We start from the raw sequence: 25774 nt of genomic DNA on the forward strand, positions 1-25774 counted from the left end.
GTCGTCGACATAATTATTATCAAAGCAACGCACGACGAGAAACCTCTTGGTCATTAATATGCTTTCAAACATAATTTAAACCAGTAAAATCCATGACGGTGGTAATGCGAGGAGTGGCGTCAATCTTCTTTTTATGCTGTATTGCACATCCTCCACTTGGAAATTGTATATTTTTGTGCAATCCACGAGATATTTGGATAACGATCTTCCTGAGAGTGATTTCCTACATTTGACACGGGGCATAAAAATAAACGATCCTCATTAGTAAATTCAAAGCTTTTCCACATTTTCAACCCCGAGAGAGGTACGTGCATGGATAGTTTGACGATTTAGTGTCTATTTAGTGTTAGTCGTAGCTCGGAAAATATGTAACTTGGGTACTTTTTAAAAGAAATATAAGTGAGTAGTAGAACTTGATGGATGGGACAATTAATTGAACTACGGAACACTCATCTTTTTATTGTTTAATCCGCTTACAGTTACAGTTACACGGTATTTGGATAGACTAGCACCTTTGTTCATGTTCCACGAGTTCCATATTTTTATTGGACATAATTGTGCCGTTATTTCTAAGCTGTATTATTGATATGCATGTGTGCCTATCGAAAGTCTGAGTCATGGCATTATGAAGAATCCTGTGGGTTATCGACACGTGAACAAAGTTGGAAGGTATTGCACATTGCTATTCTATGTCCAATTCATGTGAAAGCATAAATGGAAATGTGGGTCGACAAACAATCTATTAGTCGATGTTGATGTGAAAGTGTGTTCTTACGTCAAAGGAAAATATGATGACAACTCGAATCACTTGCCGCAGATGACAGAACCAAACAACTTTTATTTATTTATCCAAGTTAACGGCAAGAAGGATCGACTCATAAGTACACACATACTCGAATTCATACATATGCAGATTGGAAAAACATGTAGTAAAATAACAAAAAATAAATTAGACTCTTTTTTTGCTTGCTGATGTTGAATGTCAACAAGCCAATGAATGAGAACAACTTTGAACCACCCAACAAACAAAACTACAAGAAAAAATTGTAACTTATTATACAGAGTGAATTAAAGCCCAACCACGTCAACTGAATCTCTCGGCTCAACAGCATTCGACTACTTGCAGATGATGTGGCTCTATAATTTGTACATTTGCCGTTTGCCGTGCTGGAGAATCCCTGCCTGCACTGGCAAATATTGAACTCTTGGAAGAGGGAGGTGACTAAAACGCATTCCGCATCTTGGACACAAATCGAAAGACTGATTTCCGGGTTCTTCAAACTATTCTTCTCAATTCCCTCAGATGACGGAGGCACACACGATTCGCCCACGAGGAGGAATTCCCGTAATGGTTTCGTTGCGTCCAATTCTAGGATTGTGTTTTGATCCAAGGGTGAAACCACAGCAGGTGTAATTACATTAATGTTTGTGTTGTCATCCATGTGATCCTTATTGGTATGAAATATGTCATCTTTCTCCGTCATCTGCTCTTCGATGCAATCTGTATCAGACTCGGCCTTGCCAATAAAACTGCCTTTGCACACGCACACGAAATCGGAAGAATTTCCAATTTCTTGACAAACTGCGTTCACGCCACAACTTGACTCTCCATTATTTTGGTTGTTGCACATTTCACCCAGTTTTACTTTCTCCTTGATTGTTGGATATGGCGACGATTCTTCCACATTCTCGATTGGCCATGGCCATGGAATGTCGGCAGCCTCAAATTGTCCAGGTACTTCGTGTACCGGTAATTCTCTTTCAGATACGCCTTGGTACTGTTGGTACGAAGGTGTTGTCTCCGGCATTCTGATTACGCTTTCCACAGATTCTCCTCTAAAAGTGGGTGGCTCTGGAATAGCATAATTGACACCGTACTCGGTTGTTGGTGGGGCCTGAATTGGTGTCGGAATTTCCAGCAGGGGTACAGGAAGAAACGGAGGACGGACGATAGAATCCTCATTGTTGCTGTTGCTGTTGTCCGAAGAGCTAGTCTGGAAGGTGGTGGGAGCGGGGTCGGAATAGTGGGCCGGAAATGCGGGGGTTGAGACTATATCCCCTCCAGACGTGGTGTCACTTTCCATCTGATACTCGAATTTCTCCAACTGTTGGGTTGTCGCAATCGAAGGCGGTATTAGAGCCGTATCCTCGTCCCCTCGAGAAAACAATTCCTCGTCATCTCCTCCGTTGTCGTAGTCATTCACGGATGTTGACTTTTGTTGTGCAATACTATCGCTTTCACGCTCAAAGTCTAGAAGGGATTTTAGAGTGGTGGAACTGATTTTCTGATCTTGTTCGGTTGTTCCGCTGTCAAAGTAGTCCAAGTCTTCTTCCGGTTCCTGGTCAGGCTCACACTTCCCTCCAACCTTTTGTGTGCCTGGGATGCACGCGCAGACTTTCTTTATCGGATCACATTCGGCATTCTTGGTGCAGAAGTGCTGCCCATTGTGCGTTGTGCAAATGTGGCCCAGCCGCGTCGCACAAATTGAAAGGTCTTCATCAAAAATGCTGGAACCTCCAAATTTACAGACACACCTTCCCTCAATGTTGCAAATTAGTCGTGATGTTCTATTACAATCGGAAGACTTTTGACAAGCATCTCCATAATTTTTCTCTTTGTAGCTTTCGATCTTTTCCGGTTCTGTGCGATTGAGGTATTTTTCTAAAACAGTGCTAAATCTTCCATCGTGCTGGATTCCTGCTGGATTATTATTGTAAAATGCTGGCATGCTTCCACTAGCTGAGTATGAATATTTGGTGTAAGGGCTTGAGTGTAGTTGATAAGCCTGGGCGAGAAGGCTATTTATCATCCAAAAACAGGCTAAGGTTGGAAACATGGCGGGTAATGACCACTGACGCCAAATGATTAATTGACAATTGGATGATAACATCTGACAGTGCCAACTGACACACATATTATTGATGTATCTTTGGTATGGTTATTATTGTTTGTATATTATTGAAATAATAGTATGTTGAGAGAATGCTATGAAAGGCTGTTTATAAAAGCACCGGCGTTTGTTGTGCAAAAAATGGCTTTGTTCTTATTGAAAAATGAAGTTGGTTTGAAACTTCCTGAATTTCGTGATGCATCCAGCAATTGTTGATGACTAATTTAATTTACCGTCATAGTTTATTATTATAGTTTTTTCTGTAATTTTGTTATTTTATGAAATAAAGCATACAATACAATAAACTTTCTTTGGCCTTAACCTACTTAAGCAAAATTACCACAAAATATGTTGAAACTTGCTGAAATTTAAATTATTTTTATGGAACTCAAGTTATTTCGAACTGCAGAAATAAAATAATGCAACTTTTCCATAACGAGTACAATGAATGCGTCATTTTTATCCGTTAATTTCATTCATCAAGATCGCAAACTTTCTGGAATGAACGGCCAAGTCAAATACATCAGACGGCACTACAATTTGTAAGACTGCTAGAAAATATTGGTGTCACCATAATTTTAGGGGCCGTCCATAAATTACGTAACGCAAGAGGGGGGGAGGGGGGGTCATGGGAAGTGCGTTACGAATTGTTATGAAGGGGGTGGGGGGTATAAAAAATTTGTTACGTAACACATTTTATAAACTGGACTAAAATTCGCCAAATATGATACGCCGAGCATATTGAATTCATGTCATCCAAAAGGTTTCAGTGTACGCATGTAGTAAATATACATTTTTCATTAGTTTTCCAGGTGTAAATTGAGAAAAGGTTGCATTACAGTGGGGAATTTTAGGGCGGAACCGGTCAAGGAAGGGGGGGGGGGTAACGAGTCCATCGTTCGTTCTGTTACCAAGAAATATACGAAAAAATCTAGTTTATTTTTACATAGATATGTACAACCAGATCAATTCATTTGCAAAAGTTTGCGGTCAAACTTTGACCTTAAATATCTCAAAATGGAGTAACCGAAATGATCTGGTTGTATAAGTAAAAATAAACTGGATTTTTGGCTCTATTTTGTGGTAACAGAATGAGCGATACCCCCCTTTCCTTTCATCGGTGCCGCCCCAAAATTCCGCACAATGCATTGCGAGTGCTAAGTAAATCATCTGCGGTGAAATCAAATTTATGTTACGTTACGAAGGGGGAGGGGGGGTAGTCGAGAAGCGTTACGATGCCGTTACGAGGGGGGAGGGGGGGGTCTAAAAAATGACGATTTTTGCGTTACGTAATTTATGGACGGCCCCTTACTCCACGTGTCGTGTCACGACGCATACTGTTCTACCGAAATTGCATTCGGTGTTCTGAGCAGAGACACCGAAATTACTCAAAACAATAACATCTTTTACTGCTCCAATAACGCAACCAGGTTGTTACTTGGTTTATTTATTTGTTCCCCGTAATCGTAAATGAAGGTGTCAAAGAACAATTCATTCAGCGCAACATCGACTCGTGTAGTCATTGAGTCAAGATCTGTTAAAGATAGTTCCAACATGATGCGTAGTTGCACGTTGTATGATAAATATTGAATATTATGCATGTACGTTAAGATAGAGTCAGTCTGACATACTCTGACGTTCATGGTCGATGAGTTCTTTGGAAACTGGAACAAGTTTGGCACGAGTTGACTTACTTTCTCTCATTGTGGATTTATATAGAATTTCATGTGAGTAGCAGTTGGTTGAGCTTACGTGGACTAATGTAGTGCATATATTGACAGCTACAAGTTGATGGAAACTTTCAGTCAGTTAAGTAAGTAACTGGCAGCTATGAAATTAGTTAGTCACAGAATGAAATAAAAAACAGCTCACATTGCAAGTGCTGAAACTTATCGGTATATTTGGTTATTTTCTCGATGAAGTCGTCTAGTGCGAATTATGTGGGTGTTTGCATAAAACTAAAATATGCAGTTATTTAATTAATAGTTTTGATCGTGGGCTAATTATAATTGGAAAAGTGAAAGGATAAGGGCTCACTTGTAGTATTTGGAGGGGTCCGGATTAGGCCTTTTTTGTCAACGTTTCGACCTCAAAGGGTCTTCTTCAGGACGACGAAGAGGATTGCTTCACATGGTGGTTTGTGGGTAAATGGGGAAAAAAAGAAGGAAAAGAATGAAAAAGTAAAAAAGTATTGTAAGATAGGAGGAAACAACCGTTAAGCGCGTAACGGTTAATTATAACGGCTAATTATAATTGCCGACTGGGTGAGCAAATCTGTGGTTCGATGGTTTTAATCTGTGCATTATTTGATCCTCATCATTAAATCATTAGGCCTATGGCCGTGTCTTGATCATCACCTATGAGTGGGATCCACTATCATGTTTTCAGACTAAAATTTCAGGTGGTTTATACATAAATTCCATCTTTAATACAATTCAGCCTTAATGCGTGTTATGCTGAGCTGATTAATTTAAGTAGCTTAAACTAAATTCGACTTAACCGGGACTTTGGTTATCAAGGGCTTAAGAAATATTTTACTGAGTTGACAGGTCGCGAGCAATTTAGTACCTTGTCGCCTTACGCTTGTCGCGATTTCGTGGCTAATAGTTAAGCTTGCTTATCAGATCAGATGAAAGTAAAATTTTCTGGACTAAAGTAAAATTAGTGTCCCCTGTGGGCGAGAGCAACAAGGAATGCTAATTGTTAGAAGCCATACGCTGCAAGGCTGAATATTTTGGCCTAGATAAATAAAATTCCCAATACAATTAATTACTTATGTCAGGTTGTAATTTGTTTGCTTCTTCGGAAGTATGAAACTAGGTTAAATTAACATGCGTAAATTGCTACGCATGATTTAATAGGAAATGCAAATTATGATGTTGACACGCACACCACCTCACGCCGGATATGCTTCGAGCAAGAAATGCGTACGTATGTATTTGCTTCTAATGGGCTTGAGTTTGCTGAGTGAAAGTAAGTTGTTTCTGGAGCTAAATTAAGTGCTTAGCTAGTTGGATAATTTAATGGATTAATCAATTTTCTTGCCGTTTTATCAGAAAGTTTGGTTAATGGAAACACGTGTAGTCAAGTTCTCATGTCGAGTTCTTCGAGTATACGCAAACCTCTTGCCACTTTTCCTGCGATGAAAATTGTGTTGAGCTTTGAATTGAAATCTTATCTAGATACATACGTAATTTCCCTTGGATGTTAGGACCAGGTTTCTCAGGGGTTGCGATTAATATTATAAAAATAACAATCTCTTATACGCTTAATCCCATTGTTGCTTATTAAATCACGTCGTAAAGTTTATAAACGTTAAATTGTTTTTTTTCTGCGCAGTTTACCCGAAAAAAGTATCTCCGGAAACTTTTTCAGTTATGAGTTATGAGCGAAGACAGTCGTCGCATTCTCGCTTTCTTTTGATTTTTTTCGAGATTAGCTCTGCTTCAATTGTGTCGTATGGTTTCCAAACTATGAGGAGTTAGCCCCCAAAAGAACATTCGTCTCATTGATCTTTTACTTATTTATTTTCGTGATTTCATTTGTGATGATACATTTCTATCAAAACAAACCCAACAAAATTATGAGGCGAGTTTGACCTTGATTAATAAAAGCTGATGAAACATAAACGAGGACGATGGTGATGATGTAAAGACTGCATGGTGAATTGTTGTAGGGGATGAATGAGGAAGACGGCATTGTGTGGGTGGAGAAAGCGTGATGGGAGATAAGACATGGCCCTCCTCGTCCTCCACCACTTGAAATGTAAGTAAGACAAATGAGAAACAAACTCCATAATCTGGCCCTGAATTCAATTCGAGCTTTATGAGGAAGACCCCGAGTTATGTTCGTCGTTTATTATTTTTATTCACTATTTTTATCATAAAAATAGTTCCAACTCCCAAAGTTCCTCTCAACAACGGTCCCCGTCGTGCCTAAATATTTCCTTTATGATGTGGTCAGAAGTACCAATCTGCGCCACTCCATTTGTGGTCATGTTCTGCACGATGATTTTACAGATTGTTACACGATGAAGGGAAAAGTATTTTTCTCCGAAAGCTTGTGACCAATGAATAAAAAAAATTATATCCATGAGTTCTAAAAAAATGCCTCTTAAAGAATTTGTTTATTTTTTCGTCAATCATATGCCTTGGATGTGTTTTGGCTTATTTGCTTTGCAAGTAAACAGAAGCGAGTGAGTTCTTCGTAAAGGTCTGAGTGATCGGATAATTTCATGAAACTCGGAAAATGGACTCAACCTTTCTCCCTAAAATATTGCATACATGGCACACGAGAGACTGTATAGCGCACATTTTTATAATGTATTCGAGGCAAATCAATCACTTTGCTTTCGAGCAGGTCTCGATATTTTTAAGCAGTATCACAGTTCTTGTGAACCTTGTGCTTTCTCTGAATACGTGAAAGCAAATTCACAGGCTACGTGGTTCACAGGTTCATTTCTTCATTAGAGGTTGTGTAACTCAAATACAAAACGACGAATTTTGTAGCAAAAACTCTTGGTCCAATTAAGTCCATCATGGAATGGACATGCAATTAAGAGGTTTTATACAGTGTTTTTTTTTGTATGGAGACCAATATAACGATTCCTTGGGTTATATTTTTCAAGATGAAAAGCTGCACATATCTTCAATTAGCGGAATGTAGTGAGTTAATTTTCTGACATAAGAACGAAAAGCATTTCAACTAGCAACTGTTCACAGATTCACGAGTTTGTCTTAAAAGGCTGCTGTCACACAAGGTTAATTTTCTCGTTGCTTTGTCCCAACCCTCCCACATACAAATTTTTCATTGAATTTTGATCGGTTGCGACACACCCACGCGAAGTGGTGCTGATATAAATATCATGGGGATTCAAGCCACTAAAACCATATTACATAAACATCTGTATGTATGTACCAGCTTAATTGTGAATTGATTGATTATGCAGCACTGAGGATAGCAACACAGTAAGGAATTAAATATTGAATGTATGTATGGAAGTACTATATGAGGACAATAATAATCGCACTTTGTGGCTGCTGATTATGCCAAACGGCGTGGGTTTGTTACAACACCTCATGCTGCCAAATGGGCTGTTTATACATATTAGGAATATAAAGTAAAACAAGAACTTTCTCCCAAAATGTGTCTAATCTCCAACAGCCCTGAGCATCCTCATAAGTCTCAACATGATCTTCCACTACACCGCCCCCTCCTCCAGCCTCGCAGCAGCAAATCCACAATCAACCCATCATCCAAGTAGATATTTCTTGTTGAGGTATTAATTCACCTCCAGGTGAATTGCTCATTCCATTGTTCCAACCCTCCCACATCATATTTTTCATTGTGCTGTACGCTTTACCAAAGCATCTAATCTTTGTAACCATAACTTGTGATGGATGAATGTTCAAGATACGCATATTTACTGGCATTTAGTCAGAAATGTCGTGCCACAATTTACATGACGCATGAGATCAAAGTAAATAGCTTCTGATGAGTATCTTTCAAAGGAAATAATATTCATGCATATTTGTCTCTTGACATGGAGAAAAATTTCGGTGAAAGTTGAATTAATTAATTTTGTGAAGAATATTCTGTGTACACCGATTTCCTGGAACATGTCACATTTTCCTCCTTTGATACTGACTCTGATCTGTTTAATACCAGTTTTATCCATTTCCAGCTAAAACGACTCTTTATCAGATTATGGCTGACATTTCCTTATTTTCATAATACTTGCACATATATAATCCCATCAGCAATGAAACTTGAGACTGTAGTGTGCCTGACATATCTCTCAGAAATGAAATTGTTCCATTTTTAGCACAATTAGTTATGACAGGAACATATGCACGAGAATTCCACTCAAGGGTCTTGCAGCAGAATTCACAATACGTAGGCATGAATGCTTGACTTTCTCTACTTTCCCTGCCGATTTTTTTCAGGTACACGAGAGCAGGAAAGAAAATTGGGCTACACAGCTCGACAACGAGAGGCATGAATTCAGATTCTGAATATCGTGTGGCTGTCCCGATGCGATTAAGGAGAAACGCGTGGGCTGCCTGGATTGGTTTTTGTATGGGAGAGGTGAAAGAAAATGGAGAGTATTGGATTACAAGGTGGGCCGAGAGAGAGAGGATGAAACAGGTAGTCGAGATTGGAGTGGAAAACGAATGAATTGAACCAACAACTCATCTCGCTCGCCCAGATTGAAGAGGAAAGCTTCCAAGTGTCAGAGTGTCAGATAGGAGAACAAGGGGAAAAACGACGCACGGTTTTTATGCGATCTTGTGTGCACCCACTCTACTGACATGAAATGCCATAAAACCAAGAAATTCACTTCATTAAATGAAATGCCGAGAAAATTACGTTGAGTGACGGAACGCAACCTAAAAACTTATTGGTTTTATATTTCGCCGCAAATTCAGCCAAGGAAATTTATCTGCGTATGTACTCGTATGCATATGTACGTGTGCACTCGTGTGCTGTGAATTCGGAGGCATGTAATTCACCTGTACACTAATGGTCAGAGTGTTATTTTATTCCGTATCGTATTTAATTACTCAGTATGTGATGATCACGAAGTGCAATGCACGTGCCATTTTGACGCCATACTAGAAAGCAATAAACACGAGAAGGTGATTTCAGTAGTGAAATTTATCTAATTCAACCGGATACGAAATTAAATTGTCGGTGGTACTCGAAAATCTATAGACTTTAAGATGTGATACAATAAGAAAAATTATGCGAATTGGATATTTCAAACGAACCTTTCATTAGGGTTCTCATGATGTTTATTTGACACTAAATATTGGTAATTTGCATAATTAGAGTAGATAGTTATACGTAGGAGTTTTCACAGTTTAACATAAAAGAGGACGAGGAGGAGGGAGAGAATCACTTGGTAAGGAGACCTCAAGGATTCGCCACTTGAATGATTTCCCTCCAAAGTGCTCAGTTTATAATCTGACTCGCCATCAGAGGTTCCTTGGATGCTAATGTAAACTGGGGAATTTATTTGGGCCACTCCCAGCTTCGGAATGAAGGTGGCACGTCCTAAGGTTCCTTGGTGTATGGCAGAGTTGGGAGTTTCCACAGTGTACGAATACCATCCAGAAACTTGTCCCCTTGTGGCTGATAAAGTCAGCGTGAATCCTCCATCGGGAATTTGATATTTGAAATATCTCTTTTCATTTTTATTCAGTGTTCCGTTGTGTTCGTCGCCAATCTCGGGTTCTTGGGGAACCTCGCAGGTGGCCTTGTTCATTTGAAAAAAGAATTCGGCTAGTGCCTCGTAGTCGTTGACCCTGAAAACTCTGGACGAGTCGTTGAGTGCTATTTGCTGAAGCTCACTTTCCCTGATGTCCTGCTCGTTGCCAATTCCAACGGCGAAGGAAGTCAAATTAGCGGTTTTTACTGCGGCAACGGCAACCGTGAGGTTTCCTCGATTGCTATTTCCATCCGTGAACGTGGCAACAACTTGTGGGACTCCGGGTCGTGGGGTGGCCTGGTTGAAGAATGTGACCGCCATGAGGAGACCAGCAGGAGTATTCGTATTTCCATTTGGATAACGCACATTCCGGATGGTGGTATTCATTGCTGAGGGAGTTAGAGTGTTACTAAAGTCAAATATTTTTTGTGCATTGTCAGAATAGAGAACGAACGCCACACGAGTGGAATTCAAGGAGAAAGTTTGGACCAAGTCGGCAACGAAGCCTTTGGCTCGAATGAAGGCGCCAGCTCCGATACTCCGAGACCCATCAAGGACTATGCAAATGTCCATCAACCCTTCGCAAACACCGCCATCGCTTTCCAGTCTCTTCACCAGGTCCTTGTACGTTGTAGCGTTTTGATCTGTTCTACATAAATGGGAATATATGTAAATATGTAGATAAATTAAGCAGATGAGTGGTCAGTGGCGTGGATTATCAAATTGAAAACAATTTGTTAACTTATGTGCTTAGGGTGTCTAAACGCACAAAATTAGCGTGAGGTAATACGTACCTGTTGTAATTGAGCCTCCAGTATTCGGCTTGACTATCAATGGTTCCGGGGATGGGTCTGTTACTGAGGGAAAGCGTGTGCAAGTACAGCCTGGCCCCTAATCCGGAATACATGGGGACGAGAAGGTCAGCCCAAGTGACGCTGTTCCATTGGATGTTCCAAGTGGCGTTAAGTCTCTGATAAATCGTGTTGAGGCCAGTCACATTTTTGGTTTGGTTAAACAGAACTTCATCCAATTGCCAAATTCCCCCAAAATATTGTGGTCTGTATGTTTTATCATCTTCACCATCTCGACTTTCGACGTAGGACAACCTCCGCAGCAAGTTTTGGTCGTGGGGAAATATTCCTGAACGTAGAATTTTTCTTACCACGGCTTCAGAGACGTCTGCCCCCTTTGATCTAGGAGTCAGGGTATCATCTACGCCTTGTGAGTGGACCAATGCCACAAGTGCGAACAAAAGTGTAATATAATACATATGTTGAGACATATTCTAATTTTCACGCGTGTGTTCAGGGCTAAAGAGTTGGCGGGGAGAATAACAGAGCGTTTGCAAGTTAATGACGAACGAAAAAGAATTGGAAGGTATTAAAATTTGATCACAACAACTTGACAGACGAACTACTTTGTGAAACCACAGTGTCCAAAAATCTTATTCCAATTGTGCCCTTTGGTGCTGAAAATCATTCATTTATTCAGACTTGCCGAAAACGCTGCAATTGTTATCGTATTTGTGTAAATAAAACAAGCTTAATGCTTATAATCAGCGTGATTTGATGAAAATGGTCATCATTATTTTCAACATAAGTGAGTATCCACTAGTATAAAAGCCTGTCGATCGAACACAGTTAGTTTAAAAGTGGTCAATCTAAATAGTTAAAGCTCGGTGGTCATGCATTTTTTGATAGATGAGATTATCATAAGCATGATATAGTTACATGCGACTAATTTCAATTGCTTTGTTTGAACCTACTTAGCTCAATTACAGCTTCTGATTTTTTCAAATCGCTGTACTGAATTTATGTAAAAAAAATTATTCGAAAACATGTATGTATGATTAGAATATATACAGAATCTACTTTAATTAATACAAATGAATTTGCAGGTAGGTTTGAAATTTCTGTCAGTTTTTTTATTGAAAAATGTCCCCCTTTAAAAACTTTACGGTAAAATATTACGAGTGAGTTATTTTTATTTAGGTGTGTTTTTTAGAAAATGGTTTTACATATTTCGAGTATTATGTACTAGAGTATAAGCCCGTCTTCCGCCGGGCGATAAGTTCCACACCTTGAATACCAGTCCGCATCGGAAGTAATTAAATTAAGATTAACTTCCTCCACTTTCACTTCCGTTTCGGAAAATTACTTTCACTTCCGTTGCAGACAAACATTTCCAGCTTATAATATAGATAATTATGCATAAGTACACGTTACATACTTATATAAATACTTATAAGTGCATACATACATCACCAATGCAAAATTCGTGGAAAGGACATTTTCTTGCTGTTTGCCAGCACAGTTACCGTTTGCACAGCTCTGGAATGTAAGTTGTAACGTTTCCAAACCTGTTGTTTCTGGACATTCAAAATGATTATATTGTTTGGATTGATGATGGAATGGAATAAAAATTCCAAGGATGAATGATATCATCAATTTCATTGATAACTCGTCATTTTGATATAGTTTGCTTACAAGTGTCAGCAGAACAATATGTAGACATGTGTGGTGAATAAATACTGAATAATAGAAATGGTGATTACACAAATTCTGCTGATATGCAAAGATTGGGGAAAACAACGTAATATATGTTGTTGTTATTTGTTACATATCCTTCCTAAAAATAACCCAGTTGAATTGGAAAACAAGAATCGAATCAACCCACTTTAAAAATTTAAGGTTTCAGCAAATAAAACTTATCAAATCAAAGCTCGCGTTTTGTAAAAATCTTATTTTCCTGTCAAAAGCTATGCACATGGCTGCAGTTGGTTTGTAGTCTTCCTGTGTGAGGACTGGGAACCATTTAATTTAACAATTGACTCCTTCATGAGCTCATATTCCTTTTGAATTTCCACTTAATTGGTGATAAAAGGAAGTCAATTGCTGTCGTAGGAGCTGTGAATAAGTCAGCATTATGAATGAAATCCAGGTCTCCGTCAGTCAAGCACTGCAGCTGAAATTGTTGAAATGCATGGAAATGAAATTGAGCAGTCTACACTCAATTTCTACGATTTCGCGTTTTCTATTGCGGCACAAAACCACTCATTCAACTGGAGCATTGTCAGCAACCATCAATTGTTAGCTGGTTATATGTGCATTCACCACCACGAAAGTCAGCAGCAGTCCCTATGCATATTCCGTTTTTCTTTATTAAAGTCCCGGGGGAACAAATACGACAGGAAATAGTGGACTTTTGTAAGTCAAGTTTTACAAGTACTTACCAAGTTTTGGATAGCATGAACATTTTCACCCATCCATTTTCATCCTGAGAAGTTACGGTATATGCTCGTACTTACGCATGCACAATTCATATGCCCTCTTCGTACTGGTATATGTACATATTCTGGGGTATGACTTTTCAAAAATGCCATTTATGCTGCCTAAACCTGAGCTATTTGCGACATGAATGAAACCATTAAAGATCCCTGAGATGGACCCATCCATCCATCTCAATTGCAGAGATTTGACTTCCTTTCCTACGTCAACGACTCACAAGTTGTAAGTCAAGCCATGCACTTTTACTCTCCCACTCACTTCACCCAAGGTCCAAATTCTTGAATAAAATTCAAGGAGGCCGATTTTGTAAAAGGTGAGAAGAAGAACATTGAGAATAATGCCATCGTATAAACACAATAAAAGAAGAATAGGAATGAGAGCAGCTGTGCTGTCTGTTATAAATATGAATCGTAGATACTTGCCTGCAGAAAATGTGTCTTGGTGAGCATGGGTAACAAAGGCCTCCAGTTATTTGTCCCTGTTAAATGTTTCAAATGACTCTTTTATTATGTCCTTTAGGGTCAATCTTGTCCAATATGCAGCAGTTCATCCACACCCTGACCTGCCCCTCGCTTGCACAATGTGTCCATATCTGCACACACAGCAGTGGAAATATAAACTGCATATCAACATATTATGTAGTACTCAACAACCAACTGTTGTGCCCCAAGATCGTCTTTCTTCAAGTCCAAGAAGAAATTGGAGAGCGTTCCTATCCATCGTTTGACTTTTGGGAGCAAAATGTCATAAAGTCGGCAGTCGTCAAGCCTCGTTTACTTTACTTATGAGTTTCTTATGGACCAATAAATAAGTACTAAATGGTCCTCCTTTCAACTTTCGAGTAACAATGCAATTTTGTATGGATCGCTTAAATGGTTTTTAAGTGACGAGGAATGAGTGCTACTTTCTAAAGTAGCAACTGCGAGTCGACGTGCAGATACGTCTTTTTCTTGGTCTCACTAAATGATTCAGTGTGGTTTAAATAAGCTCATATTTTTCAACCAAATGCACTCCTTTATTATCCCATTCCTTTGGGCTCTGCATTCTTTCCATGTTTTCCTACATTTGTGTAAATCAGTAATGACCAGAAGCAAGGAGCTCAAACTTGTATTCATTTTTTGGTTTCACAGCACGTCTATAAACAAAAGTAATAGTGCTTCTGTTTTTGTTAGTTTGGTCATGAAAAACTTTATTTTACACAATTTTCGTGCTATAAAATATTAAAATGTGTAATACTTTTTGCTAAATTTACATATGTACAAAGTATAGCTGCTGCCGTATTGGCTGAGCAATCCAATGCTGTTAATATGAAGCATTGTAGGACAGCTTGCTAACTTTTACATACATACATTTTCCATTGGATATTTATCGTTATATTTTGTCGTGTGACCACTCAACCGTGACGATCTGTATCCATCCTGACAAGCTCCGGATTTTGCCAGGTCTCATACTTCCATAAATCCCAACCCAAGGCTCTCAATACAGCAAAACATAAAGAAATATCATGCTTGGGACATGTCTCATAAAATGCAATAAAAGTACAAGATCCATCCCACAAAATCTCAAAAGGGGAAGATTACTTATTACACATGCATACGTGTATCGTGCTACGTACAATTGAGAATGACGAGTGTACCCTAATGACACAACTACGGGTACGTAATACGTATATATGTTAGTGCTCGTATTATGTGCATATTTATGTAGGTATGCATTGCTTGCATGGACATAATTTATCCAATCTACAGCATTTACCTCCTTATTGCGTGACACGATGAATATCAAATGGACGATGATGCCAACCTACAAAGACGCGGAGGGTACAATATACTGCTTTTCTAGATTACGGATTATTAAGTAACAAGACAAGAGTCCGATCCCTCCGGCCCATCATCTTCAGATAAAAAGGAGCTTTTGGGTTTGCCTTACTCGAAGATCTTGTGGGCTGGATGGGATCCAAAGCAGATCATCCAAGAAGTGAGAGTACCCTTACGTGTAGGTCCCAACCAGCAACGACTCACCCGTCCAATAGTGTTTAGGTACATGATTATTTAAGATGTATATTAAGAGGCATTGAAGAGTCGTATATCGTCCAACGTTCAAAACTGAGCTCCCTCTCTACCTGCTTGGCAATAGGCAATACTCCAAGAAATCTGACCATGCAACTATATTCTTACAAACTTGAATGAATCACTGCTCAGTTTGTGACTCGTGGTCAGTCCGGGTGTGCCTTCCAACTTAATTTCTCATCACTTGTCCCTTCAGCTCGTGCAGTAAGTACTAAAGAGAGGAGCCCTTAGAGTTCAAGTGCCAGTTAATAAAAGTGAGGCTCTTGAGACGGATAGCATCTCACCAGGTGATCACGTCTTTATCCGAGTACCCATTTCAATACAATTCTGCATCAGCAATCTCAAAGTGCTCAGTGCTTCAGCTCTGGAAAATTACTAACTTGTGAAAACCAATCAATCCTAGTTCCTAATCATCAAGATCAGTGCAACTTATTCTCAACCGGCGAAATAAAAAAGAGCATCTTTTGCCCAGAATGACAGCTCACGTGAAGGAGGAAGGTGGAAATGCCAAGCAGGGCGGAGGAGAAAGCACGTCTTTAGTTTCCACTTCAAAGAGAGCCAGGTCTTACGAGAGTCGAAAGGTATGCAAAGTTCACGATGCTATTTCAAATTAAAATGTCTCGAATCATATGAACATATCAAAGGCAACGCATTTTTTTAATATTTAACATTTTTACATGAGAAAGTATATGTAAGTAGTTTTCAAGGTAGAAAAATTCCTTTGAAATTTACAACATGATGACACAACTTGTAACAGAAATAGTTTGCCCTTTCACATATTTGTTGTCATTTATTAAAAATTATTAATATTTAATTCAGGTTTATAAAGTATTCAGAATTCTTAATTTGAGTCAACGGGGTAACATGATACGTCTCGTTTTTGGTTCATTATTAAATACGCATCTCAGACTGAAATTAAATAGCCTTCTTCCCTTAATCTCACACCATCATGATCACTAATGAAGGGATGAAAAGCAGTGTTTAAGAGAGAAATTATTAGGAGGCAAGAACTTCTTCTTGCTGTGATAAGATTGAGATGAGATAGATCTCCCTCCTGCTCAATGTAAGAGATGCATAGTAATAAAAATCCCGTTTCTTCCATCCAATCAGTAAAAAAATGCCGAACCTTTCCCAATAGTTTTTCATGTTCCTCGACGTGCATATAATTTTTAATGCGTGGGGAGAAAACCAGTAGCCAGCATCGATAAAAGTTACTGATTATGAATTCAAGAGCCCAATTTCCAATCAGTAGCTCAGACTCATAATCCAGTTTCTGTTCTGCCCCACAGATTCGAAAGCCAATTATGGAGAGGAAAAGACGAGCCCGAATCAATGAGAGTTTGGATGAGCTGAAACGGATCCTGCTCGAAGCGAACTGTGCTCCAGCTAAAAAAGAGGTAAAACTTCACATCAGTCTCATTTCTTTGTTTTACGATACGATGAGTACACAAAATGGGTAAATTTTCCCCAAGGTATCTACTGCCCCGGGTTTAAAGTACGAGTAATTATCTGGGTTACATAATATCCATACGTACGTACGTAAACTTACAACATGCAACGTTTCTCATGTCTCGCTTATTAGTCATAACTTACTAGGCAGCTATATACATACAAATTTAGAGGCTTAGGTACCTTCATGAAATTAAAACCGGTAGCTAAAACTGGAGGCAGGTTTTAATTACGCATATAAAATTTCCCCTGATAATTTTGTCCTGAATAATACAACAGAAAAATCATGAGCAGCTCATTACTAATCTGAACTACATCTGTCGAATTTAGAATTCTGGAAATTATTCAAAATCATAATTTCTTTCCAGTTTGACGTGGGTTGATGGGTTCATTTACATTGGATTAGACAATGTGTAGTCATTAAAATCAAAACTCGAGGCTGCTGGTAGATGCTCGCTTGTCATACTCCGTCATAATATCATCTTTCATGCTCATAATTTCTTTACAGATGTGATTTTTTGAATACATTGACCCAGTTTCACCCCCGAGCTTGGAGTATGTAGGAGCAGTAATAAGAATTAGGGAAAAGTGGATAAAAGTAGAGCTAATAAAGGCTGAAGACTGGTTCATTATCTCATCATAAAAGAGTCTCATAGATTAAGATCAAGATATTAGGTGCACACACAAAGGTTCGTTTTCTTAGGTGATGCAATGTGAGGGAAGGGTAATCAGGATTCAAATTCAATTCAGCCGTCCTTAAATTAACCAGTTTATTCTTTTATGACAGGGACGACCAACCAAAATTGATAAAGCGGACGTTTTAGAACTCACCTTAAAGCATCTCCAGTCTCTCCACAACAACAACAGCAATCATCATCATCATCCGCAACAACAGCACAAAAACCTACTGGCTCACTCCGTCCAGGACAATAATAAATCAGCCATCTCAGCAAACGTAACGTCTTCCACATCACCATCCTCTGACGCCGAAGATGATAATTCCCTAAGCCGTAGCAGCTCCAACACCACCACCACGACGAGCAGCAGCAGCAGCAGTCCAGGTCTAAAAATCGATACATCTCCAGCGACATCCAATCATAATCCTAATAATCTCACCCACAACCCCGACGACGTTACGAGCCATGCCAATTACACAAACAATTCAGCGTTTGAGAAGTATTTTCTCCACGGCTTTGAAGAGTGCATCCGCCTTGTTGGGGATGCAGTAATGAGCACGATGACGTCTTCTGCTCCTCCCAACACTACTTGTGCTTTGGACTTGCAGAAAAACTTGAAGGCTCACCTAGCCGAATTACGCAAAAGGGGTAAAAATGGAGGAATACCTGTCCGATCGTTACGTCACCATCATTACGTCCACCACCACCATTCTATGGACGTGTCACCTCCAATACCTTCCATGTCACCATCATCACCTCCCCCTCATCCAATAATGGAAGATTCCGATATGAGTTTTGGCTCGGGAGATGAACATGACACAATGACGCTGAGATCATCCGACAGTCCGGCCAGCATTTCTCAACTTTCACCAGTTTTCCCAGCCCCTCATCATAACAACGGCAACTCTATTTCTGCTTGGATGAGCTCCAACTCGACGATGAGGCTCAATGGAGGATCATCCGCAGGAGGAGCAGTACTAGTTCCGACACGAATGCACAACGGGGAAATCGCGTTTGTTCTTAAACCCGACGAGCATCAGGGGGCCATGAGGTTGATGTGTCCGCCGAATGATACTAATTATAGCAGTGCGGGGGCATGTTGTGTGGATGTCATTAGCTCTCCTTTTCCCAAGTCCTACGGTGGTGGTGGCCGAGGTGGGTACGACACGAGGAGAACTTTCACCGAAGACAATCATTTGGGCATTAACAATTCAAGGGGTCCGTGGCGCCCGTGGTGAGGTGGCATTAATACAAAACTGATGGCGTTTGTTGCATCATTTGCCTTTCAACTCTGAATCATTGTCTCTTAAATATGTTCAATGTCTGGTACAATTAAAAAGCAATTAGCAAATGATGGAATTTTAAAATGTTTGACTATGCACATGTAAACTACTTTGCAATATAATACTGAAATCTCTGTGAAACTGTGATATCTATCTTTAGCTGGTAATGTGTAATAAATGTATTTATGGAGCTCAATTTTAATAAAATTTTGATTTTTGCGTATGTATATGTCTGCAACTTTGACAGATGATGTTGGCAGTACTTTCTTGAAATTCTAGCTGTGTTACATTTACATACATGAGTCACGAAGTATTTACTGGCATGTTACAAGAGTCTTGTTGTTTGCGATGTGTGACGTTCATGACATTGAGTTCTTTTCGAAATACCAAAAAAGCGTAATAACGGGCACCAGCTCATTTTGTAGAAACGTCAAGTGCTCCACTAACCCACCCAAGGCCTAACTTGAAACTTAAGTACCCGAGTACTTAACCAACACCAACACAACACTCGTTTTAAAATAACTCGCAATCCTGTTGCTTTACACGTAAGTTGAAACTGGTTTTAAGGTCCCATCATCCACACACAATGCTCTCCAATTACAGAGCTGAAGTTAAGCCACAGTAGCAACTGGGAATAATGGGACTCTTGGTGTTGAAGTTCACGGGTAGGAAACTCAGTGCATGAATGTACGGATATGGTTGGAAGGTAATCAGTGAAGCCTGGTAGGAAATAATAAAGAACCATCAACACATCAACCACCATAAAAGATCATAAACGTGAACTCATGGTTTAGAGATCTCCAGCTAACTAACTAAACAGCCAACAAGGTAACATCTGGTGGAGAAAATGCATCAACTGAAAAGTTCTAAATTAGATCTCAATTAGGATAATTTGACCAGAGCTGGACGCATCACGATGGGATGGGAGCATAAATATGTAGCTATTTTACGTATATGAGTACTAGTGAGTGTGGCCTAATGGGAGGGAATGTGAGTCTAATCACATAGTAAATTTCAATGATCTTCCCCACAAAACTTCATCATTAAGATTGATTGTCTCTCCCACACAAACAAGATTTTCTTTGAGGAAAAAGATCCAAGTCGTGATTTCAAATCCTCACAGGACTGACACTTTATTTTAATTTCGAGGGTCCAGCTTTTTCATCGGCCCTGACGTTCCGTGTCTCATCTTATTATTGACAAGACGACATGCGCTTGTGATATGTGAACTTTTATGTCAGAGGAGAAACAAACAGAAGTCGACCCATTAGCATCATCATCAAAATGTTGTTGCATAAGCCTGGCAAACAGTTGTCGTAATACTTACTTTTCTTCAAGTTGAATTGGAATCTGGTTGACCTAAAACGGACCAAAATAAATGTCCGCTAGAATATCAACAGATTACATCTTTTGATACCTCAAAGAATTTCTTAATTGCCTGCACATTGTCCAATTTGGAGCCGTATTTAACTGCTTTAAATTTATATTGTTTAAAATGAGGGGTGATTGAAATTACTCAAAGTATAGAGTGATAATCTGCTTCACAAAATTCTTGACTTTTATCTCAATTGTTCACTTATTAGAGTATATTAAGCACATGATTATAGCGCTAATTAACATTGTTACCGTTAGGCCAAATCCTTATTTTCTACACTTGGAAAGTCTTGTGTTAAATGGGGCGAAATGACATTTATTATAACATAGCAAAACATACACATTTGTCTAAATTATAACGATTTTAGGCCTATACAAGCATCCATTCGATTATAAAGTCTCTCATGTATGTACCTATTAATGACTTATGAAAGTCATTATTAGTTAGGCCATGGTACATAAATACGTTCAGAACAAATAATTCCTACTTGACAGATTAATCTCACACGAACGAAACAGATCACATTTTGCCAGTAATCCTGCTTACCTCACTGTTTGTCTGTATCAAAGAGAAAAGGCATCAGCAGGGAATCATTTTCTTATTTCAAGCCTACCAGCGATTAAACATACCACGCACTTTGCTATCTAAAAAACATGCTGAAAAAGGAACATTTGGCGAATCAGCGTGGGAAAGTCTGCGTGCAGATCGCGTGCAAATAGAGACATCATGACCATCATGCCTATTGCTCCTATACATAGTTCATCATTACTCGTTCGCATTTTTTCGCGTTTACTCGCATTTTTAAACGAAAATTCAAGCTGATTGTCATAAAGGCATCATTAGATTTACCAGGTGCAACCAATCACAGACTTCCACAAACCAATCCAATCACGGAATGCTGCATGCAGATACGCTTCTTTAGCCAATCGCGAATATATCTGTTTCGGGCGACGACTTATGTCTTCCGAAATATACTTTTGAACAACGACTTGTGTTGATCAACTTATAAACTTGGCTTTATTACTTTAGAGTACATACATCGGGCATCAGTAATCATGCATAAGTACTAACTTGACATACGTACATGAAATAATGACCCTACTGACTCTCTGATTCAGACTCTAAAAAAATGACACCAATTACTCAAATTCTCAGACATTGTAAAATTTACAGACATACATATTTAGACATGAAATAATGATAACACGTTGTCGGGGTAATTTACTCAACCCACGACAATATCTGAGCGTGTAAACTTGCGACTGAAATGAAGTGTGACGCTCTTTACACCAAAAAAACGCTTGCCATGAACTATGTAACGTGATTGGCGTTCTGTTGTTTGAGCATATTATAAATTTACGACTTCGTATTTCAGCCACGAATAAGCTAAACATGCAGATGCGATCATCGGCACACAAAGTTGCATAAATTTGAAAAGCATCCAGTGAAAAACTTCGATTTGCACATATCAAATTTCACAGTTTGTTACAATTTAGCGAAATATTCTACATTTTTTCTCTCTTTCTCACGTAACACTGCTCATAAATAATCGTTAGAGACTCTTTTTACAGAGGAAGAATCCTTGACAGTGGCGTTTTTACAGTCCATTGGAATGGAGAAATGAAGATGATGCTGTCAAAAGGAAAATATTTAAATAATTATACCCAAAAGTCTCTATTCATGCAAAGGAGTGGGCCTGCCTGGTTGAAAATTTACTTATTTATGAATGGAACAAGGGCATGAAGTACATAGAATATTCCCTGAATACAAAAAATAAGCAAACAGCGGTAGACCAACCGACAGGCACTTGCATGTAACAAGTTCTACCAAAGGAACAGCGCTTTATTCACTGCACGTCCCTTCGTGGTCGACTTTCTTTCACTCCATTGTTAAATGTGTGTGTCTCTCGAGGTTCTCTCCACATTCCTCATTTGTATGAACTTGATGTCTGGAAAAATTACACACAAACGCACCAGAAAAGAACAAAAAGCGTATAGCGTACAAAGAGAGATAGATGTTCATATTTTATTAGTTGCATCGTCTCATCCTTCCATCTCCTCTTTTCGTCTTCATTCAAAATGTCTCGACCAGACGTATTTTCAATTTGAAGCAAAATTATGGATAGTAGAATTGTAAGTATCGGTCGAATCTTCAGGGCTTATTCACATGTCTTCTTCGTAGGTGTCGTTTTCTTTTGTTCGGCAATATGCATTTATGCAGCAGGGGCATGTTAAAAAACGACAGTGAAGCCTTCATATGCCCGAACCATTTCATCACTTCTCAAGTTCGAAACCAGTGTGGGTGTTTCATTCCATATTGGCAAATATAAAATGTCCACATTCGTGCCAAATTGCATCCTTCAATGACCATTTAGAATATTCTGCACCAACGACTATTTATGTACAAATGTTCTACATCTACTAGTCACCTACTTGACTGAACATGCACACTTCGGATTTGATTTCTTAAATATATCTACTACGAATTTTTTCCAAATTTCAAGTCAATCGGTTGAGTTTTATCGTTCGACAGATGGACGGACATGACGATTCCATAAGCCCAAGCTCAGGCTAAAAATTGTGTCCAGGCTGAACGGACCGTGACCATGAGTGAAGATGATTGTGAGAGTGCGCTCTCTTTTTGCTCTTTATGTATCTCTCTGCCACTGGTGCTACTACATGATCACCAGAATGAAGAAAACGAGGCTTTTTTGTGGGTACTTGATTTTATGAATGTAGCCACAGATAATCAAAGTCAGGAGATCTTGATGTGGTTTGGAGATAATGGACACTACACAAAGTCTAATTTTAAATGGTCAAGCCAAGCAGAGTGGAGTTGCAGTATACCTGGCCAGCAAAATACGATGGACATATGGAGTCATACTTCACGCCACGCTTGATGGGTTGGATGCGTGGATAGCTTATCCTGTAATAAGATGAAATGGTAGCAAAACATCGATTTCACTTCCGCCAATCGTCTATCCTGGAAACATGCTCAACAAACTCGGCCTGTATTGTTGTAAACATGATTTTACACTCCCAAGTTGGTGACATTTCACTTCCGGTTGTGTTCTGAGTGAGACAAATAGTCTCATGAATTATTCAAACAAGTTTGAATTTTAGTCTAAACAGATTTATTGTACCATAATTCTGAAATAAAGATTTTCCAAATTTACTGTGTTAGAACCAATTCAGCAATGCTTGTCGAACTTGACCCAGGGGAGTCTTTACGCCAAATATTGATGTTTCTATTGAGATTTGGCCTCAGTGAACGACACAAGTTTTACAACAATCTTACCTTTCCAACACATGTTTTCATGCCATTATCTATTATATTATAGCAAGTGCAGGTACAAAACATATTACATAATGCGAGCATTCATTTCACTTGAACGAACAAGTTTTAATCCAATAAATCTCAAATCCATGATACACATTTACAATATTATTCGAGACGAATTTTAGTTTCTACCCTATAGGTTTTATGTGGGATTTGTTGCATAGGTTGTCAGGATTGCGACATGTATAATTCTATAGACTCATCTGCTGGATTAGTATCAAATCTCTGGATTTCTAACAGATATGGGAAGATTATCCGGACTTATGGGGGAAATAGATCTATATATTTTGGTTTAAAGGGCAACTATGTGCCTCGATGCGTAGGTACAATAGCACAAAATCTCAACATTGCAGAGGAGATTACGAGAAATAAAACTCCAATTTGTGATCCTGAAAAGGGTAAATTCGTGAATCCTGTGACATATGGCAAGTATCTCGGCGTATTTTCCTGCAGGGCTGTATAAACAAAATAGAGTTTGCATGAATGAGCAAATTAGTTGGTAGAAGGAAGGATGGTTTCAAAAAGTGGTCGGTAAGGCCGGCAATGGTGGTGAGATCAAAATGAGAGCAAACACGAATATTTCCAGGAATTATAAGATTTATTCTCCGCGAAGGCTAGTCTAGATTGGATATTGAATATTGGAAAATGAGTGTACGGTTGTACTCCTTTCAAGACGTAAGTTGATACTCTTGTGAAGGATCTATTGAAGCGAATAAGAAAATACGATGCCGTTAGAAAACTCTTCGTTATTACTCGCTCACTCACTCACTCCAGTACTCGTGAAATCTCCTCAATGGTTGGTATCACAATTTTATAGAAATTATACAATGGGCGGAGATGCTCAATTAGGAAATGGATGAGCAGCCACATTGTCAATGTCCGTCGTAAAAGCATAATTTGTTAAAGTTTTGTACTTGTTATCCGTGTAGTGCTAAAAGCAAGCCTTCGGCTCCGTATAAGCCTTTTCGGCAACTTCTACTTATCAGTCCTGCATTGGTTTACAAGTCGCAGTCCAATTCCTGGAGGAGGAACAATTTTTCAACAGTTGAGAGGATTTCTTTTGATGGCCTGAAGCTAAAGTTAGGCTGAAATCGCTGACATAACCGCAGCGATGATACCTGCATTTACAATATGTAATGGTGTTTCAATGGTTAAGCTTATTTAGGCCACATCATCTTACAAACAAATCGATGAACCGTTTACATCACTTTCTTGAACGAAGGAGTTTAGATTTATTTCTGATGGACTCTAACAGAAAGTTAAGAGAAGGTTAAGAGACTTTGAGATCAGAATTTTACTCATTTTAAATTATGTACAGTAATCAAGCTGAAGATCAGTATTCCTTCTTTCATACGATATCGTAGGTAATCAGTTAAAAACTCTTTTAATTCCACTTAGACGTTAGTTATGTCATTTAGTTTAATTCTATTTGCAGGCCACTGTTGAAGTTCTTAATTCCCTTTTGACTTTATCTTGATCATGATATTTGCATACGCTGATCATTGTCTTATTTCAACCTGACACCCACACGTTGAAAAGATTCCTCAGATAAATAATCCAGCCTTGTTATGAGTTCCAAAAAATTATCCATAGATCAAAGCTATCCATTACTCCCACATCGTCCTCTCTCCCCAGTAACCTTCTTATGCTTTTAAAGTCCAAATCTTTACTGCCCGGTATGCAACAATAAATAAACAGCAAGGAATTATCGCACCTTTTCTCCTACTCACATGTTCACAAGGGTTACAAAGACGTATTTTTTCGAGACTTAACACCTTGCCCAAAGTTTAACGATAAAGAAAGATCCATAGCTTTGTGGACTATCGATCAATTGTACAATTCACCGCCGCTACATACTGCCAATATTATATATACAAAATTATGTTGCACATATTGGGCATATCGTTGTATGTGCATACGTATTATTGTAGATATACAGATATACATAGGGTAAAATATACCAGTATTATAAACTCCTTAGCACCATCAGTCTTCAATTTAAGCTTAATAACTCCGTTCATTTTAACGCAACAGTCCATCCATCCAACGATGGGAGACTATATTATTCTACATACGAGCCTTCTTTCAAAATCAGTTGGTATTATGTCAAATTCAATGATACACAAAAGTTCGAGAGCTTTTGTTCGAAGATGCCAGTGACACGATACCACCAACCTCTCGTGGAAGTCCTGGC

General features: G+C 38.9%; 2 protein-coding genes and 2 long non-coding RNA genes across 4 annotated transcripts; 1 reads left to right on the forward strand and 3 right to left on the reverse strand.

The window, feature by feature from the left end:
- Window positions 1–4327: 4327 nt before the first annotated feature.
- Window positions 4328–5093, reverse strand: LOC110847930. The gene is made up of 5 exons (XR_002547716.2): window positions 4929–5093; window positions 4764–4849; window positions 4644–4672; window positions 4523–4555; window positions 4328–4425 (listed from the first exon to the last, which is right to left on the reverse strand). It is a non-coding gene; the product is annotated as an uncharacterized LOC110847930 (long non-coding RNA).
- A 4554-nt stretch (window positions 5094–9647) lies between these two features.
- Window positions 9648–11565, reverse strand: LOC110847630. Its single transcript, XM_022094608.2, has 2 exons — window positions 10896–11565; window positions 9648–10750 (listed from the first exon to the last, which is right to left on the reverse strand). Exons 1-2 carry the CDS (start codon window positions 11381–11383, stop codon window positions 9748–9750), a joined length of 1491 nt encoding a protein of 496 aa, XP_021950300.1. The 5' UTR covers window positions 11384–11565; the 3' UTR covers window positions 9648–9747.
- Window positions 11566–15320: 3755 nt separating this feature from the next.
- On the forward strand, window positions 15321–19103 carry LOC110847450 (probable serine/threonine-protein kinase DDB_G0282963). Its single transcript, XM_022094396.2, has 3 exons — window positions 15321–16038; window positions 16747–16854; window positions 17694–19103. The coding sequence occupies exons 1-3, from the start codon at window positions 15931–15933 to the stop codon at window positions 18819–18821; spliced, it is 1344 nt and encodes a 447-aa protein (XP_021950088.1). The 5' UTR covers window positions 15321–15930; the 3' UTR covers window positions 18822–19103.
- Window positions 19104–21233: 2130 nt separating this feature from the next.
- On the reverse strand, window positions 21234–21463 carry LOC118435054. Its single transcript, XR_004834457.1, has 2 exons — window positions 21421–21463; window positions 21234–21362 (listed from the first exon to the last, which is right to left on the reverse strand). It is a non-coding gene; the product is annotated as an uncharacterized LOC118435054 (long non-coding RNA).
- Window positions 21464–25774: the final 4311 nt, after the last annotated feature.

Source organism: Folsomia candida, unplaced genomic scaffold (genome assembly GCF_002217175.1).
Source record: "Folsomia candida strain VU population unplaced genomic scaffold, ASM221717v1 Fcan01_Sc003, whole genome shotgun sequence".
NCBI classification, from domain to species: domain Eukaryota; kingdom Metazoa; phylum Arthropoda; class Collembola; order Entomobryomorpha; family Isotomidae; genus Folsomia; species Folsomia candida.

Coding starts and splice junctions, on each gene's coding strand:
- LOC110847450 (XM_022094396.2), top strand. CDS start 15,931: ATGACAGCTCACGTGAAGGAGGAAGGTGGAAATGCCAAGCAGGGCGGA. Junction 16,039..16,746: donor GGTCTTACGAGAGTCGAAAG/GTATGCAAAGTT, acceptor TCTGCCCCACAG/ATTCGAAAGCCAATTATGGA. Junction 16,855..17,693: donor GTGCTCCAGCTAAAAAAGAG/GTAAAACTTCAC, acceptor CTTTTATGACAG/GGACGACCAACCAAAATTGA.
- LOC110847630 (XM_022094608.2), bottom strand. CDS start 11,383: ATGTCTCAACATATGTATTATATTACACTTTTGTTCGCACTTGTGGCA. Junction 10,751..10,895: donor TGGAGGCTCAATTACAACAG/GTACGTATTACC, acceptor CCATTTATGTAG/AACAGATCAAAACGCTACAA.